We start from the raw sequence: 15,421 nt of genomic DNA on the forward strand, positions 1-15,421 counted from the left end.
GAACCCCGCCCCCTCACAGACCCCGCCCCGCCCGACAACTCTGCCCCCTCACGGATCGTGCGAGCTCCCGCGTCCCGGCGACGCTGCGCAAGCGGTTCCGGGCTGCCGCTTGGTTGTGGTCCCGGTTCTGCTCTAGAACGCCGCCTCCCTGGAGGCCCGCGCGCTCCCCCACTTCCTGCTCCGGCCCAGTTCCCGCGCTCGGTTTGAAGATTCCGTCCCGCCCCGGAGGTAGAGCTCGTGTCCAGCCAGCCGCAGAGGAGCCACGGGTTCCGCCCCCCGCGAAGGTTTTGGAGGTAAACGGAGGCCGGACCCCGGGGCAGAGAGCAGGACATTACCAGCGGGCCTTCCGGGAGAGTAAACCGTCTCTTCCCGCCCATTCTCACTGCCCCTTCCCCCACTAGCCCTCCAGGCTTTTCTGTCCACGGGATTCTCCAGGCAGGAATACTGGAGCGGGTTGCCATGCTCTCCTCCAGGGGGTCTTTCCGAGTCACGGATCGAACCCAGGTCTCCCTCATTGCAGGCGGATTCTTTACCATCTGAGCCACGAGGTTTACTTCTGTATAAATCAGGGCGATATTTTGTTTACTTCGTTCTGTGTATGGCTACATACACAGTGCTTATATGTGCTCTTACATTGTGGTAATGTCTTTTCAACAACCCTTGTAGGAATAACAGTTCGCACCTGGGCTTTAAAAGGTTGGTTTGCTTTTGGTAAGGGTTATGCAACTCAGATCCTAGGAATAAAGCCTTTATGCCTCCCAGATTGAGAAAAGACCAGTGTTTGGCAGTCGCTTTGTTGCTGCATAAAACTGAAGACTAGGACCTACTCCCAACCTGAAGAGTGGTTGGCATACAGTTATTTGTAAGAGATAACTAGTGTACTAGCTTTTTTAAACCAGTCCCATCACCCCATAGTGAGGCTCAGGTCGCTTCCTGTACTAAACTTTCTTATCAAAATGATGCTCCAGTTAAAGCAGTAGGAGTGGGTTTTGTGTAAATTACACTAATTTACGTAGAGAAACTTTAGAGGAAAACAGTTGGCAATGTCTTCTGAGTTTTGAAATTTCTTTTTATAAAGGTGTCTCCCAGGTGTCAGTACTTGATCTGGGCCTCCAGGGGAAAGACTTGGGGGGAAGGTGGGTGGCACTCCAGGTGAGAGAAATGTGCAGGAGTGGGCCAGATCTTGCAGGCAGTGGTCCTTATGGTTCATTTGGTGAGAAGGCTGAATAGTAAGACATCAAATGGGCAGTGGTTTAGGGCCAGATTTTGAAGAGTTTGGACTTACTGAGGTAAACTTGAGTGTGTGTTGTGATGCTCTGAATCATTAATGAGTGATTAATTATGGAAACGTTACATAAATGGTCTTAAAAATTTTTTTTATTGGAGTATAGTTGAGTTACAGTGATGATTAGTTTCAGGTGTACAGCAAGAGTGATTCAGTTATGCATATATCATTCTTTTTCAGATTTTTTTTCTCATATAAGTTGTCACAGAATATTGAATAGAGTTCTCTGTGCTACTCAGAAGGTCCTTGTTGGTTATCTGTCATCTATATAGTAATGTGTATATGTGTTAATCCCAAGCTCCTGATTTATTACTCCCACTCCCACCACATTTCCCCTTTGAGATGGCTGGATGGCATCACCAACTCAATGGACATGAGTTTGAGTAAACTCCGGGAGTTGATGATGGACAAGGAGGCCTGGCGTGCTGCGATTCATGGGGTCCCAAAGAGTCGGACACGACTGAGCGACTGAACTGAACCATAAGCTTGTTTGCAATATCTGTCTGTTTTGTAAGTAAGTTCATTTGTATCGTTTTTTTTTTTTAAACTTAAGATTCCACATATGAGTGATACGGTAGGATATTGTCTTTCTGTGTCTGACTTCATTTAGTTTGATAATCTCTAGATTCATCCCTGTTGCTGTAAATGGCATTATTTTACTCTTTTTTATGGCTGAATAATATTTCATTGTATATGTATACTGCATGTCTTTATCCATTCCTCTGTTGATGGACATTCAGGTTACTTCCATGTCTTGGCTACTGAAAATGGTTTTAAGGGTGATTAGTCTGGCAGAATTAGGCTGTTTGGTTGGGAAATCCTGTGAGCAGGGTAGAAAGGTGAAAGAATAAAAAAAACCCAAAAAAACAGTGCACCACTGAATGTTTTCTTCCTTACAGGAGACTTTTGGGAAGTTTAAATTTGAGTTACTCTGTTCAAGCATAGACAAAATGATTGAAGGAAGGGGGAAAAAGAAAAAGTCAATCAGTATACTTAATTATGTAAAGAGTATATTTCATCTGGGAAATAAACTGAATTACTGTAAATGAAGTTTTAGTCACATACTCTATTATGAATACTTTAGCAGTGGGAGAAATAGTGTAAATGTATTACAAGAGGCCCTGAAAGGAATGATATTAAGAAAACATTGCCAAATATTAGAACATTACTAAATATTAGAACTGGAACATACATATCAGAAAACACAAAATACTGTTGAAACTATTCTCAGGACAGAGGGAGAAGTTGTAGTGGGGAATAGAAATTGACTTGTGATTAGACAAACTAGGAGAACTGGGCTGGAGAGAACCCTGGGAGGCAGGCTTCAGCTCTTCTGGTGTGTGTGTGTGTGTGTGTGCTCAGTCAGGTCTGACTCTTTGTGGTCCATGGATTTTCCAGGAGTACATTGCCATGCTGTTCTTCAGTGTATCTTCCCAACCCAGGGATCCAACCCTCATCTCCTGCAATGCAGGCAGATTCTTTACCACTAGCATGGAAGCCAGTAACCATGAAGCATGTACCGACTGTCCAGGTGGTAAAGTGTCAACAGATGAGCAAGTCTAGCCATAATCCTAGGGAAACCAAGGCTACTTAGGTTGGCTTCTGAGTCATCTCTGCACCCCTGTTCTCACTGCCCTCTCTCTCTCTCTACAGTTACTCTAAAAATACTCAGCCAGCCTTTTTCCAGCCTGACTAGCTTTAGTTATAAAATCGGTATCCAAAATGGTTAAACAATCTTGCCTGTGCAAATCTAGGAAATAAAAGAGCGCTTAAGCCTGCTATTTTAAAATACAATAAATATTTTTCTTTGGGGCTTGGAAATTGTTACAAAAATACTTATGGTCCCTATGTGAAAAGGGGTTTTCATGTTTAATTATATATATACAATAATAATAGTTTCCCCACCAGTTGTTAAAAGCACTTCTAAGTGGTGATATTCTCCCAGGGTGTAGGGATAAGGAATATGACGGTCCAAAACCAGAATTCCAGATGCTTTCCTGTTTTCCACTTCCTCTGCTTTTGTCGTTCACACCTGCTGCTTGGATAGTCTAAGCTCCAGTTGTCTTTCGACCCCGCTGTTACAATTTTAAAACTGTGCAAAGAACAAGAGGGCATAATGTATTTTGAACTCCTCTCTCTCTTTTTTTTCTGTTGACATGGACAGTTTCCTCAGTCTAGTAAGTGTTAAATTGGCTTTCTATTGTGACCTTGACTTTTATATATACTTCTGTGGTCATACTAACATTTTTACAAAACCAGAAAAATTTTTTCCTGATGCTGTAAGTGTGAACATCCACATGGTTATTTTTAGCCAGTTATTTGTTAGATACTAGTCAGTTCACATCTGATTGGATTCTGTAGTTTATTTTCTTCATTATGTAATTGGTGGACTTTATTAAAGGTTAGTTTCATAAAGTCAGTTCTCAGCTAGGAGACTAGTGGTCTCCTAGCTGTCTAAATGGAGGAGACTTTTATCCATGTGTGAAGCAGATTAAAATAATAGTCAGAATCTAGCAATAAGGAGCAGCAGCACTTATATTGAAAAATTAACACAGTTGTATTAAAAATTGCCCCATCTCTTCAATGAAATTGTATTCCTTTCCTAGGCATATGTGTTATGAAATTTATGTTGATAGAATTTTATTTCTGTTTCTTGGTTTATAATTTTCATGTGGATTGAATCTAACTCAGAGAATGAAATTTCTTAGTCTGAGTCAAATTTGAAATCTGTGGATAACATGTGTTTTTTCCCCTGACAGTGTCCTAATATTCCCACACTCTCTTAATCTTCTAGGGTGATTCTGTTTTTCCTTCCAGAAAATATGTTATTTGCTCGTGAGTTTATGTCATTGTAAAGTTTTCTGCTAGCATTCAAGAGTAGGTTTATCAACATAATAAAGTCCTAGATATGCGTTGCCAAAGGAACATGGGGATTTTGCCCTCAAATGCTTTAGTATATGATACTGTGTCACTTAAGAGAAACTAATATATGTTTTCTGCATACATAAATTACAACATAGTTGAAACTAGTGAAGAAGGAAACTATTAGTTATTTCTATTTTTTTGTAAAAACTAGGCCAAAGCTTGCTGGCTTTAAAAACAATTTTTTGGGCAGGTCTTTGGATCTCTCACCTGAACTCACTTAGGCTTACTCAAGCATTGAGTTCAGGTGATCGTTTAAAATGGCTTAACTCCCATATCTGATAGTTAGTGGTACTGGCTAACAGCTGGGATACCTTGGTACCAGGAAAAAACTCTGTGAGGTTTGAGCTACAGTGTGAGGTTCTCAGAGCAGAACTCCAGGATCGCCAAATCCCATGCAAAATCACTTATTAAACCTCTACTTGCTTCGCATTTGTCAATGTGACCTTGGCCAAAACCAGTCACATGGCCAAGGCCAGAGTCTATACGGGAGTGGTCTTAGATGGCAGCTCTTGATGGGAGGAATGCCAGAGAATTTGTCCCTATTTTTTTCTCTACACTGGCAGCTTTTCCCCTCTTCTAAAAATCCTTTTTCCTTTGTAAGTAAATCATAATCCATCCCAAATCGGGAAAGTATTGCCAGACTCCCTTACCTTGGTATGGCTAACATGGAAGCTTTGTATTCAAACAAAAACATATGTCATTAATAAAAGGGTTAAAATGCAATCATTTCAATTTACTAATCATGAAAATACAGTTATTAAATTAACAGAGATGAAGATTGATTTGGGGCTTCCCTGGTGGCTCAGATGGTAAAGAATCTGCCTGCAATGCAGGAAACTGGGGTTCGAGCCCTGGGTCAGGAATATCCCCTGGAGAAGGAGCCTCCCAACTTCAGTATTCTTGCCTGGAGAATTCCATGAACAGAGGAGCCTGGTGGGCTAAAGTCCATGGTGTCTTTTTTAAAACCATGCTTATGATTACCATACATCCCAAACCAAAACTAGCCAATATTGTAATTTCTCATTCATACACTGGTTATCCTCCCAACTAATAGCTGTTTGAGGAGAAAAGAAGAACAGTGGGCCAAAAAGGAAAAGGGAGCTAAGAATTGTACAATGGTGCCTTAGAAATGAATTCTGCAGTAGGAAATAATAGCACAGGAATGCCACCCACCATCTGGGCCAGGTAGATGGCACTTGATGTAACAAAATGGTTATAGTAATGCATAGTGATGCAAAAAAAAACCCCACAAAAACCCACATATTTACATGAAGTATTGTAATTTGTAAAACGTTTTCATATTGCACGTGTCCTCAAGATAACTACCTAAAGATATGTTACTTGTCTTTTTGCAGCTGATTACAGTTTAGGGAACTTCACGTCTCCTGCATTGCAGGTGGATTCTTTGCCATCTGAGCCAGCAGGGAAGCCCACGAACTTCATTAATGGTTCAGAACTGTAGCACTGTCAGATGAAAGAGCCAGGATCTAAAGATTTCTGATAGCCAGTCCTCCTGTCCTTGTTTCACATTGAAACTTCATGCAAAACACGCTGTGGAAGCAGACAGAGAAACAAGCAGAAATGAATTTTGAAGTTTTACAAGACACAATATATGCCAAAGACGGAACTTGACATCCTTGTTTGTTTTGTTTTAGTTGTAATTGATAGAAGTCCTACAGGGGACAGATTTAGTCTTCCCATACTCCTGATCCAATGAAGAGAAAATGGGAAGCAACACTGAAGCAGATTGAGGAGCGAGCATCCCATTATGAGAGGAAACCGTTGTCCTCGGTGTACAGACCGAGGTTGTCCAAGCCAGAAGAACCACCTTCCATTTGGAAACTGTTTCATCGGCAAACTCAGGCTTTTAATTTTGTTAAAAGCTGTAAACAGGTAATTGTACTCATCTTTTTCTTTAGGGCTACTATAACTTAAGATTTCTAAAAAGACTCTGTTGTCTGTCTTCATTTCAGGCCACATATTTTACCAGAAGAATTTAATTGCAGTCTTTTTATACTATTTAGGAAAAATATCCCTATGAATCATTAACCATTTACTTTATATGAATAATGAAAAAGGGTGACATATCTGGTGCCAAATAGTTTAAAAATTTTGTAATGACTTGGAAATGAAGCTATGCTTAGAGGAAAAATGACTGTTCGTGGACTGAAAAATAATAGTATGAGTTTAAAACTAAAATAATACCCACAGAAATATCAGCAAAGAGAGTGAGTGGTGTGTGGGATTTTAAGGATGAAATTAGGGATCAGAGATTTGAATTGGAACAATGGCAAATGACAATGTCTCAGATGTCATAGCATTGATAAGCCCTGGAACTTAAATCATTCTACCAGAGCACCCATGTTTCTCTCTCTCTTCTGTCCCCTTTGTGTTTTGGAGTAGTAGAGTGGATTTCTCATAATTCCCAACACATTAGGATAGCGGGAGGAAGATGTGCTTGCTGCATGCTTGCCTTACAAAGGGGATGGTACTCAAAAATAAACAAGCAGCTGTGTATTGCACATCGTTTGCTTCTTGGGCCCTGTTGGGAATATAAAAAAATATAATGAAAAGAGGCATGTATCCAGCATAAATCCGGCATAAGTGAAATATATTGTGATTCCACTCATTGATGATCGATAAAAATATGCTAAATGTTTTTAAGGAGGAGGACCTTCTTTCCCTAGTAACTTGTTAAAGTTAAGCATTTTAAAACTTTGCTTAAGCTTTTGAGATTAACAGGCAAATATATTTTTTAAGTGGCTCCCATGTTTTTTTGTATGTTCTAGGGAATTTATTAATTTTATAATAGTGTTCAGGTAGTTTTAAGAATTACATAAATTAGTAAAATTACAGTAGGAAGTCAAATGATTACAAAATATTTATTTTTTTTCTTTTTAGTGTGGATGTTCGCGCCTTAAACATGTATTACCTGAGTGACTAAATAGAAGTAAAAACAACTAGATTTTGACTGGCATTGATTTAGTGATTAATTTTCTTATTTTTAATAATACAAATGTTCCAGTTTTTGACAATTTGGTAAAATTCTATATGAACATTTACTAGCTATAGTTGATTTTGAATTTGCATTTTTACTAATTTTTGATAGTTTTGATTTTATAAAGGAAGTTCATGTATTTGCTTTGGAATGCAAAGTGGGTGATGGACAGCGCATTTACCTCGTAACAACCTATACTCAACTTTGGTTTTATTATAAATCCCGGTAAGTAGCTTTTAAAAGACAGCACGTTGAAGTTACATTTCCTTCATCTGGAGATGCTTGTGAAGTTAAATCAGGCTGCCTGGGCTTTCATAGTTCCCAATCACCAGTTAGTTACTCCTTTACTAGTAGAATTGAATTCTGAAGTTTCCTTGTCATAAGCAACACTGAATCTCAGCAGGTGCTAGGAGAGAAAAATTGTGTGTGTTTGAATTCCTGTGCCACGTGATGACGCGATTCCCCCATCACTTTTTTGTTCAAATTAGTATAAATGTTTTATTTGCATGTGATATCACTAAGCAGTTTATCAATCAATTCAACATCTGTTCTTAATAACCCATATTAAAGTCATACATCTTTTTTCAAATTACTCAAATGACACCTTTATTTTTAGTTAATTTTCATTTATGGATGCCTTTCAGTTTTCTATCACCTGGACAGAGCCATGAATTCTGTCAATTTTTTCCATTTCTGGCATTTGTAGAGATCTCTGCAAATAGAGAAATCTGTATATATATCTTCCCCTGGCTAACGTCACACCTTTTTCTCCCCTGAGCATTCTTAACGTCTGAGGCCAGAGCCGGGGCCAGACTGAGAGGAGAGTGGGCACACTGTTTTTATTGCTGCTTCTGTTTTACCTTTCCCTTCTTAAAGTCGTACTCCTCTTGGTACCAGTGAGAATGAAATTGCAGATGTGAGCGTTGAAAGCTCCTTGAAGTCAGATGATTCAGAATGTGTGTAAGCAGTTTTTAAAATATTCTTAATGAAAATGTGAAAGTTAAAAATTTTCTTTAAAAATTCAGGGACTCCCAAGTATATGTGATCCCGGGATCCCAGTTTGAGAAAGTTCTTTTCTCAAACAAAATTTGCTTCATGGTAATATCAAAAGCAAATGTAAAAGTGATGTCTGATATCAAAATCATCTGTGAATAAATAACAGTATGAAGTTAGACTGTATTTTCGTTAAGTAGTGTTACAGAATGTGATTATTATATCTTGTTTGATGGAAACTCTTGATACTGTGATCCGTAAACTTGGGGTCAGCAGTTGTTCATTTTATCTTGTCTTCACAATGTCATAGTTGTATGTCATTAAATCACAGTTAATATGCTATTTTGAGATACAAGAGCAGCTTCTATGATTTAAAAAGAATGAGATATAAGCCTAACAATCTTGAATTATTCAATTCAGAAGAAATCTCTTACACTGCTATGAAGTCATTCCTGAAAATGCTGTGTGCAAGCTTTATTTTGATTTGGAATTTAACAAACTTGCCAATCCAGGAGCTGATGGGAAAAAGATGGTTGCATTACTCATTGAGGTAAATTTCAGACTCAGGTTTTTCTCCTTATGTCTACTTGTATATCTTTTCGTCATTCAGTCCTGAAAAGAATTAAACGAATCCAGCCCATGTAACATAAAGGTTCAGTGTTTCTCCCCCTTTTTCTTGTTGCTTGTACTTTTGCCTTTCATTCCTTAATGAGCACTCCTCAGAGTAAACCTCTGAAAAGGAGGAGGTTTCAGTTTGTGTTTGTATATTTCATAATATTACTGTATCCAATTAAAAAAAACTGAGAAAAGTGGCAGTTTGGGAATTTTCTGTTTCTTATATATTCTTTTACATTACAGTTGATTCTGAATATCAAATGAAGTAATTTTTATAGTAGAAATTGAGTTCTGAGATAAAATTCAAGAAAATTCAGATAAAAATAGCATGAGAATTTTTGAGCTGACAGAAATTTTGGAAACTATTCTTACATCATCATAAATGAGGAAGCTAAAGCCTAGAGAGACTTAATTCCAGTTCCAGGTCCAACAACTAGTTACTGGCAAAACCTGGTCTAGAAACATATCATTATTTTTAACAAAGAGAAAAGTGTAGTTCTAGTATTTATTTTTGATTTAGCAATGTCAACTAGGAAGTTAGTAATAAAAGGAATATGGGCTTGTGCAACTAAGCTCTATTAGGTTCATTTATAAAATCTTTTAAGATTGTATTGGTTAAGGTGTACTATATTAACTATTGTTTGTCCTCAGAGTAGGTATTAACAGTAACTGTTTTTTGTTTTAGATGTTAACTGTAGATGACTCATAATGTTAGAAATACATCCAAATTAAAATGTTTTTGATTAAGAATATCTGCTGATTATGATCGATGTCTACATGTTTTATTATGTTTATTTGAAAAAGATATTCAAATGCTGTTTAAAAAAAAATTAGCTTTCTCCTGGCTTTGAAGCAAAAAAAGTACACATAAGTTCCCCTAGCCCTCCCAAAAAACAGCAAAAAAGTTATGTTTTTCTTAAGGTAGCCATTGGACTCTTAAAAATAAATTTAAATGTTTTATTTCATTATAGTTGTTATGTTTAATTTTTAACCTGAATTACATTTTAAATAATTGATAAACACTGACTCTCTTCTGATGTATGATATACACTTCTACTACCTAAGGAAGTGGTCTTTGGCGAACAAGGAGTTAAGATTGAGACTTTTTTCCACTGACACTTTAATACTGTTAAAAAAGAAGTACTTCATTGTATTAGAAACTAGAAACTTATCCCTAAAGGAATCAATACTAGTGCAAATCCTATTTTTAATAATGATTAATGAACATTGGTATGGCAAAGATCATGTAGGTATTTTTTCTTTTTCATTCTTTACACTCTTACACAAATTAGTCTTGAACCACTAATCTTTTACATCAGCAAAAGTTGGAAAAAGTTGTAGAAATCTGAATTTAAAATTATACAGCATTTTTATTTAACACATTTACCGTGTTGATAGAAAATTATTAGGATTATTATACTTATATGATCTTATAAATGATTATATTGAAATTAATTTCATTTATAGTTACTTTGTAATAAGCTTATAATCCAGTAAGTACTTTTCCTTTAGAGTCTCTGTGAGGAGGTGTAAGTTAGATTAACTGTTACAACAGATTGTTAATAAGTAACTGGCTAATCATAACTAGTGATAATATATAATGGTCTTTGATTCAGTAACTTAACTGACAATTTCAGTAAGCAACTTCTGCCAAATGGAGTGAATTCTGGTGCTTAAAGTGTTTTATAAAACTGTTGATAGGTAACATCACTCAAATAATCATTTATTTTAACGTCTGGATTTTACAATTTAAATAAATTAAAAACTTTAAAAATTGAGTTAAGTTACAGTATTATGTTAGTTTCAGGTGTACAATATAGTGATTTAAAACTTATAGATTATAAATTTTATTTTAAATTTAACTTGGAAAAGAGAAGGGAATTATGAATATTTTTATTACCTCAGAATTACTACATTAATTCTGTAGAGCTCCAAAGTTCAAAACTCCACTTTATTAGTTTATCAAAATCCTTTCAGTCTGTCCTGTTGTCAGTGTGGCTAGGCATTGAGAATACAATGGTTAGCCCAAGGAGGCATGATTTCTGCTTTTGTAGTTTATCGTGTAATGGAGGATAATAAGTTAGGAGAGATTTACTTCCATAATAAAGGCCTAAAACTAAAATGGCATAAACAAGACAGAAAGTTATTTCTCTCATGTAACACCTGGATGTGACTCTACTGTATTAGAGATGAGGCTTGTTGCTTTGCTGTTCCTAAGACGCCTTTATTTACATTGTCCAAGAGGGCTCACCACCCCTATGTCTGCATTTTAGTCCGTGGAACAGGGGGAAGGGTGAGCATGCCTGTCAGCTTTCAGACTGTAACGTAGAAGTGGAATATTGTCCTTCAGCTCACATCCGTTGTCCAGAACTTGGTCACATGGCCCCCACCTTACTGCAAGGGAGTCTGGGAAACGTGGTCCTTTTTCTGGATGATATTGTATCTATCCATAATCAGGGTTCAATGACTACAGAAGCAGGAGAGAACAGATAGTGAGAGAGATTCTCTGTAATATAGAGGAAACTTATCAAAAATTTCACGCAAATTAACATAAAACAGCAGCTGTGTAAGTGCTGCAACTGGAGGTAGAGTATATGGGGGAATTTGATGTAGATAAGGCAATTAGGAGGCCTTCTCAAAAAACTTACTGAAGGAGAGTAGGATCAGAGAGCCTGGTGGGAGATGGCATGCTATAAGAATGTCAAAATAACATTAAACACAATGTATTGCTTAACTATTAGGTGTCTAGGGCTTCCCTCAGAGCTCACTTGGTAAAGAATCTGCCTGCAATGCAGGAGACATGGGTTCAATCCCTGGGTCGGGTGGATCCCCTGGAGAAGGAAATGGTAACCCACTCCAGTATTCTTGCCTGGAGAATGCCATGGACGGAGGAGCCTGGCAGGCTACAGTCCACGGGGTAACAAGAGTCAGACACGACTTAGCGACCAAACCACCACCACCATTGGGTGTCTAATCCCAAGATAACCCTGAACGGTGGTTCTTAGTATGTCCATTTTGCAAAAGAGAAGACTGAGGCTTCATAAGTGACCCATCCGATGGCTGCACAGCCAGTGCTTTTACGCAGTTATGTGTACCAAGCACTGGGCCAACTCTTTACTCTCATTTTTCTGCTTCTTAACAACAACCCGAAAAGTTGGGTTCTATCATCATCCCATTTTGCAGTTGAGTAATCAGCCCTGGGATTTCTTTGGAAGGAATGATGCTAAAGCTGAAACTCCAGTCCTTTGGCCACCTCATGCGAAGAGTTGACTCATTGGAAAAGACTCTGATGCTGGGAGGGATTGGGGGCAGGAGGAGAAGGGGATGACAAAGGATGAGATGGCTGGATGGCATCACTGACTCGATGGACGTGAGTCTGAGTGAACTCCGGGAGTTGGTGATGGACAGGGAGGCCTGGCTGGGCTGCGATTCGTGGGGTCGCAAAGAGTCGGACACGACTAAGCGACTGAACTGAATGTTAGGTTTGGACTTGACTAAAGTGACAGATTTGTTAAGTGGCAAAGCTAGAACTCAAATCTAGGTCTTTCTGATTTTTTATTGAAGGATAATTGCTTTACAGAATTCTGTTGTTTTCTGTCAAAGCTCAACATGAATCAGCCATAGGTATACATATATCCCCTCCCTTTTGAACCTCCCTCCCATCTCCCTCCCCATCCCACCCTTCTAGGTTGATATAGAGCCCCTGTTTGAGCTTCCTTAGCCATACAGCAAATTCCCGTTGGCTGTTTATTTTACATGTGGCAATGTAAGTTTCCATGTTACTCTTTCCATACATCTCACCTTTTTGTCCCCTCTCCCCATGTCTGTAAGTCTGTTCTCTATGTCTGTTTCTCCATTGCTGCCATGTAAGTAAACTCTTCAGTACCATTTTTCTAGATTCTGTATTTGTGCATTAGAATATGATATTTATCTTTCTCTTTCTGACTTCACTCTGTATAATAGGTTCTAGGTTCATCCACCTCAGGACTGACTCAAATGCATTCCTTTTTATGGCTGAGTAATATTCCATCGTGTACATGTACCACCACTTCTTTATCCATTCATCTGTCAGTGGACATCTGTGTTGCTTCCATGTTCTAGCTATTGTAAATTGTGCTTTAATGAACAGTGGGATACATGGGACTTTTTCAGTTTTGGTTTTCCTCAGGGTATAAGCCTAGGAGTAGGATTGCTGGGTCATATGGTGGTTTTATTCCTAGTTTTTTTTAAGGAGTCTCCATACCGTCTTCCATAGTGTCTATATTAATTTCCATTCCCACCAGTAGTGCAAGAGCGTTCCCTTTTCTCCACACCCTCTCCAGCATTTATTGTTTGTAGACTCTTTGATGATGACCATTCTGACCGGTGTGAGGTGATATCTCATTGTAGTTTAGAGTTGCATTTCTTTAATAATGAACGATGTTGAGCTTCTTTTCATGTGTTTGTCAGCCATCTGTATGTCTTTTTGACGAATGTCTGTTTAGGTCTTTTTCCCACTTTTTGATTGGGTTGTTTGTTTTTCTGGTATTGAGTTGTATGAGCTGCTTGTATATTTTGGAAATTAATCCTTTGTCAGTTGTTTCATTTGCTATTATTTTCTCCCATTCTGAGGGTTGTCTTTTCACCTTGCTTATAGTTGGAGATCCAACCAGTCCATTCTAAAGGAGATCAGTCCTGGGTGTTCTTTGGAAGGAATGATGCTAAAGCTGAAACTCCAGTACTTTGGCCACCTCATGCGAAGAGTTGACTCATTGGAAAAGACTTTGATGCTGGAAGGGATTGGGGGCAGGAGGAAAAGGGGATGACAGAGGATGAGATGGCTGGATGGCATCACCGACTCAATGGATGTGGGTTTGGGTGAACTCCGGGAATTGGTGATGGACAGGGAGGCCTGGCATGCTGCAGTTCATGGGGTCGCAAAGAGTCGGACACGACTGAGCAACTGAACTGAACTGAACTTATAGTTTCCTATGCTGTGCAAAAGCTTTTCAGTTTAATCAGGTCCCACTTGTTTACTTTTGTTTTTATTTCCGTTACTCTTGAGAGATGGGTCATAGAGGACCTAGCTTTGATTTATGTCATCAGGTGTTCTGCCTATGTTTTCCTCTAAGAGTTTTATAGTTTCTGGTCTTACATTTAGGTCTTTAATAGAGTTCATCTCTGTGTATAGTGTTACGAAGTGTTCTAATTTCATTCTTTTACATGTAGTTGTCCAGTTTTTCCAACACCATTTATTGAAGAGGCTGTCTTTGCCCCATTGTATTTTCTTGCCTCCTTTGTCAAAAATAAGGTGAAAAATAAGATATCCATAGGTGCATGGGTTTATTTCTGGGCTTTCTATCTTGTTCCATTGGTCTATATTTCTGATTTTGTGCCAGTACCATACTGTCTTGATGACTGTAGCTTTGTGGTATAATCTGAAGTCAGGAAGGTTGATTCTTCAGCTCCATTCTTCTTTCTCAAGACAGCGTTGGCTATTAGGGGTCTTTTGTGTTTCCATGTGAATTGTGCAATTTTTTGTTCTAGATCTATGAAAAATGTCATTGGTAATTTGATAGGGATCACATTGAATCTGTAGACTCTGTTTGGTAATATAGTCATTTTCACAATATTGATTCTTCCTACCCAGGAACATGGAATATCTCTCTATCTGTTAATGTCATCTTTGATTTCTTTTTAGTGTCTTATAATGTTCTGTGTACAGTTCTTTTGTCTCCGTAGGTAAGTTTATTCCTAGATATTTAATTCTTTTTGTTGCAATGGTGAACAACCATTGATTGATTCCTTAATTTCTCCTTCTGATTTTTCATTGTTAGTATATAGAAATACAAGTGCTTTCTGTGTATTGATTTTGTATCCTGCAACTTTGCTAAATTCACTGATTAGCTATAGTAATTTACTAATACTATCTTTAGGGTTTTCTATGTACAGTATCATGTCTTCTGCAAACAGAGCTTTGCTTCTTTTCTGATCTGGTTTCCTTTTATTTCTTTTTCTTCTCTGATTGCTGTAGCTAGGACTTCCAGAACTATGTTGAATAATGGTGAGGAAAGTGGACACCCTTGTCTTGTTCCTGATCTTAGGGGGAATGCTTTCAGTTTTCATCATTGAGAATAATGTTTGCCATAGGCTTATCGTATATGGCCTTTACGATGTTGAGGTAGGTTCCTTCTGTGTCCGTTTTTTGAAGAGTTTTAATCATAAATGGGTGCTGAATTTTGTCAAAGGTTTTTTGTGCATCTATTGAGATGATCATATGGTTTTTAATCTTTCAATTTGTTAATATGTTGTATCACATTGATTTGCATATATTGAAGAATCCTTGCACCCCTGGAATAAACCCAACTTGGTCATGGTGTATGAGCTTTTTAATATGTTGTTGAATTCTGTTTGCTAAAATTTTGTTGAGGATTTTTGCATCTATGTTCATCAGTGATATTGGCCCATAGTTTTCTTTTTTTGTGCTGTCTTTGTCTGGTTTTGGTATCAAGGTGATGGTGGCTTCATAAAATAAGTTTGGAAGTGTTCCTCCTCCTGCAATTTTTTGAAAGAGTTTTAGAAGGATAGGCATTAGCTCTTCTCTAAATGTTTGATAAAAGTCTCCT

At 38.0% G+C, this 15,421-nt stretch overlaps 1 protein-coding gene across 9 annotated transcripts in view; it reads left to right on the forward strand.

The window, feature by feature from the left end:
• Positions 1-31: 31 nt before the first annotated feature.
• Positions 32-15,421, forward strand: part of PRIMPOL (primase and DNA directed polymerase) — a 46,487-nt gene continuing 31,097 nt past the window's right edge. For 2 of the 9 annotated variants that reach the window (XM_027529772.1, XM_027529773.1), the window contains exons 1-4: positions 32-293; positions 5,866-6,103; positions 7,336-7,433; positions 8,622-8,751. In XM_027529772.1, coding sequence (XP_027385573.1) covers positions 5,924-6,103; positions 7,336-7,433; positions 8,622-8,751 — 408 coding nt within the window. In that variant the 5' untranslated portion in view covers positions 32-293; positions 5,866-5,923. Of the gene's footprint in view, positions 294-1,752; positions 1,796-5,865; positions 6,104-7,319; positions 7,434-8,621; positions 8,752-13,630; positions 13,664-15,421 lie in introns of those variants that run through there. The other 7 variants (XM_027529766.1, XM_027529770.1, XM_027529769.1 and 4 more) reach the window with 6 other exon arrangements.

Source organism: Bos indicus x Bos taurus, chromosome 27, assembly GCF_003369695.1.
Source record: "Bos indicus x Bos taurus breed Angus x Brahman F1 hybrid chromosome 27, Bos_hybrid_MaternalHap_v2.0, whole genome shotgun sequence".
In the NCBI taxonomy this organism is placed as follows: Eukaryota; Metazoa; Chordata; class Mammalia; order Artiodactyla; family Bovidae; genus Bos; species Bos indicus x Bos taurus.